This window comes from Protobothrops mucrosquamatus, unplaced genomic scaffold (assembly GCF_001527695.2).
Source record: "Protobothrops mucrosquamatus isolate PMUCROS unplaced genomic scaffold, P.Mucros_1.0 scaffold8911, whole genome shotgun sequence".
Taxonomy (NCBI): domain Eukaryota; kingdom Metazoa; phylum Chordata; class Lepidosauria; order Squamata; family Viperidae; genus Protobothrops; species Protobothrops mucrosquamatus.
Genome location: NW_015394704.1, coordinates 7,702 through 11,642, shown reverse-complemented (window position 1 = coordinate 11,642; position 3,941 = coordinate 7,702). Strand labels below are relative to the sequence as shown.

General features: G+C 40.9%; 1 protein-coding gene across 1 annotated transcript in view; it reads left to right on the top strand.

Moving 5' to 3' along the window:
- LOC114923720 (boophilin-G2-like) overlaps positions 1–3,941 on the top strand; it is a gene marked incomplete at its 3' end in the record, with an annotated part of 14,028 nt that overhangs the window by 7,023 nt on the left and 3,064 nt on the right. The window contains exon 2 of the mRNA XM_029287054.1: positions 582–747. Coding sequence (XP_029142887.1) covers positions 582–747 — 166 coding nt within the window. The remainder of the gene's footprint in view (positions 1–581; positions 748–3,941) is intronic.

The following is a 3,941-nucleotide window of genomic DNA, read 5'->3' as shown; positions in this document are numbered from 1 at the left end:
TCTATAGAAAGACAATAAAAATTCAATTTTGGGAATCCATCCTAAGTAGACTCTGCAAATACTTAAACCTGGGTGAAGAGAAGGTCCATGTGAAGTCTTTGGAAGAGGAGGAAAGGGAATGGCCATCCACCCCTCCACTTCCAGGTGCCCTTCCTCCAAGTGTTGAATGCCCAGCTCTAGAAGGGGTTTCTCCTTCTGCCTGCTGGAATACAAACCCTAACCTTCAAGCAATTGGGAGGAAACCTCTCCCAGGAGCTCCTCCGTCCATCCCAGAAGTCTGGGATCTTAGGAATGGGGATCTCGTGCCTCTTCTTAGCTGCACTTCAGCTCTTTGAGGACTTGTAATAGCAAGTGGCAATGACTCAAATTTGAGTGTTCTCGCCATGTTAGGGTAGGGAAATTGTTTTCACTTTTTTTGATGTTTGGAGTGGATTGCTCAGGATCGACTTTTCCAGTAGATGCTCAAATATTCATGTTGCCCTGCACTCTGGATATATTTTCATGTGATGATCTTCTGGATTTCCTTAAAAGGGACAGTCTGTCTTATTTTCTTCTTTTCACTTTCAGTTATACTTCCCCAGAAATGTTTCATTCAACCACAAGTAGGAAGGTGCACGACTCCTGCTGGTCGCTTTTATTTCGACACAATAACTGGGAAGTGTACGTTGTTTGTTTATAGTGGATGCGGAGGGAATGAAAACAACTTCTTAACTTCGGAGGAATGCCTACAAGAATGCAAACCTACTGGTAGGGAAGTTTTGCAATCTAGGTCCTGAACTAGTATTAGGGAAACTGGAGCTCATCATTGGGATCAATCAGTAATCATTTAGAAAGTTAAAAATACTCTCAAAAATTCATAACTAAGTGCCCTAAAAGTAGCCTTTTGTTTTTATGGTTTTCTCTGCAAATGGTTATGTGAGCATTTCCACATTAGAATGGACAACGGGAATCACATAGCGATTACACACACTATTGAAAAATCTACTGTTGACAACTTGATTTTCATTGTCTCCTTTCCAGGGTAACACTGACTACAATTCTTGATTGGATTGATAGAATCCTTTGAGAGGGGCTGGATTCAGCAGCTGAGGAAGGAATCCAAACTTCCATGGAGTCTCCCACTGAAACTCTTTCCATGCATTGAATTCTAAGCATTCTCTTAAATAAACATACAAATGCTTTGACATGCTAATATGCAGTTTCTGAAAAACTATTTGCACTACTCCTTTTATTCTATCATGCCATTGACAACATTGCAAACAGGAGACCCCAATACAGAATATTTAGGGAATATATCAGATAGAGAGAATATTCATAAACATCTTGTGGGAATAGAGAATGCCGAGCATCTGATCTGGCAGGAATATTTGCTTGGCCTTCCTCCCACACAGTCAACCCTTTTGAGATGGGTCAGGAACTCTATCCTATGACAGAAGGATAGTGAGAATGATTGGTTTGTGTGTAAGCTTGCAAAACATGTAAGGTATTTCCTTTTCTCTTTCCACATGTCTTTAATTTATTAAATGCAACATTGTTACACTAAGCTGTTTTCTTCAGCACTGTTTAACCAGTATGAGGATACGTAGTTACTCATGGTCCCTACATATCTACTCATTATTCAAATCATGTGAATGTTCATCTGCATTTCCTACAATGCAGCGATCCCCAATCTTTTTGGGTCTGCGGACCAGTAGGGTTATCGGCAGCTACGGTTATGGGGGAGAGGGGATAGTTTTTGTACAAGCAGCAGGAGTGGAGTTTCGTCCACTCGCCCATTGCTTGCGCGGCCCGGTTGTCAACGGTTGGGGACTCCTGCAATAGTGCATAAAAAAATTGACTAGACTGAGCAAGCACCAGACCCTTGTGTTCAACTGCATGTTCATTCAGACTTGCTCACTTTGTTTTAGATTGCCTCTAACCAAAATTTAGGTACCTTTTCCAACCAAACACGGAGATGTGTATATCCACAACATGATCTCCCTCCACACCAATGAATGATGATATTAAATAGACTAGATGGTGGAAAGTCCCCTTCCCATATGTTAGATTGACTTTAAAAAACTGTTGCCTGGAATGGATGACCAGAGATGTATTATTCCCAATCACATCATACTTTTGGGATTAGCATAAAGGACAGTATGAACTTTGGTTGGAGGATTGCTCCATTTTCATGGAAGGCATTTAGTTAAATGAGGAGGGACACGTTGGAGATGAGGGTATAACTCAAATTTGGGGAAGCTGATTTTATGAAAGACAAATGCTAAACCAAATACAGTATATGAACAAACCCCTTCCTTCCTTCCTTCCTTCCTTCCTTCCTTCCTTCCTTCTTTCTCACCTGACATCATTATAATGGGGGGAGCAGGTCATGTTCAACTTGCAGATCCACTGTACTCCCATTTTTTTATTTCTAACCAAAATAAAGATGTTTCTTAAATTTAAAAAACCAAACATGTAAGAATGTAAAAACTGAAATTTTCAAAGGAATAACATTATGTGCAGAAATGGAAAAAGGTAGGACAAATACATAAAAGACAAAAAGAACGGGAATGAATCTGTAAGAACGGCCTTGCAGATCTTCTCAATGAATTTGGGACATGTAATGCTTTGGGAGTCAGGAATAGATGTGCATGTTCTATAATTGGTATAAGGTTTTCATGATCAATATTTGAATGAACACATCTTTCCTTGGCTACTACTGGCCTTGCAGGAGTTAGGTGATAATCAAGATGAGCAGGAAGAGTTCATCTATGGGGTGGAGGAAGCCTCGGGAAGAGCAAGAGCCGGAGTAAGGGGAAATGCATCTGCTCCTTCCACATCAGGTACCAAGATGTGAGTATAAACCACAGATTCCCAAGGGAGGGGCAGCTGTCACGTAAATGGGAGGAGATAATATAGGGCCCCTACTAGTGATCTTGAGAATTGGGGCGGGGAGTGGAACAACACACATACATTTTAGAAGAGTTTGCAGTCTAGAGTTAATCAGTTGAGATGGACTGCTATAGAAATTAAAGAAACAAACAAATAAAAATAATAAATTTTCCCTCTCATAGCCCTCAACTTGTTTCCCATGGGAATTTGGGAGAAGGGGAGTGAGAGTGATGTAATGGTACATCGGAATGATCTTGGAAAAAGAGAGAAAAAATTGCTACCTAGCTAAGGATCAGATAAATGCTAGGGAAAGCCCATAACTAAATAAGAGGCAGAACAAGAAATTTAGAAGAGGTTCACTCTAATTGATCAGGTGGTTAAAATGAGACAGTGGGAGATTCATACTTTTAGACTTGCAAGATTCTCTTAACTCAGCCTTACAATAAAGTGGAATAAGCTCACCATTTTTCCTGTCTGATTTACTTGGGATGGGGAGGGGGGGGCTTACATCAGGCCAGAGTCAAAGTCACAAGGTTTCAGATCAGAAGGAAAGGCACACGGGGTCTGGTAAGCAATCGGTTGTTGCCAATGGAGAGGCTTGAACTCTATGCTCTTCTTAAATAGAAACAGCCCCAGTGTTGCTTATTTGGAGGAATGAGGTTCCTTGCAGAATGTTCTTGCTCTGCTCTGCTCTACTGTCCGAGTGGTGCACCCTTGCTCAAACTCCTCATCTTCAGATAGCAATAGCAGCACCAGCACCACAAGCACTAATTTCATCTTCCTTCAGCAACTCAGGCAGCAGTTCATCCAGGTTTTCTGGAATGCTCATTGTTGGTCTCCTTATCAGAGGTAGAGCTGGCCACAAAACCTAGAAAAATGTGTACTAAAAATGGGATAACACTTTAAAATGTGAACATATTCAAATGCTGGTAGAAAGTTGGATAAAAGTTTGTGCTCGCCTATATGTCATGAAGTAAGAGAAAAATGACTGTAATAAGAGTGTGCTTTTGTCTACTTTGTTATATGGAACTGAAAGTGGGAAACCTGGCAGGGACACCCCAGGAAGCTAA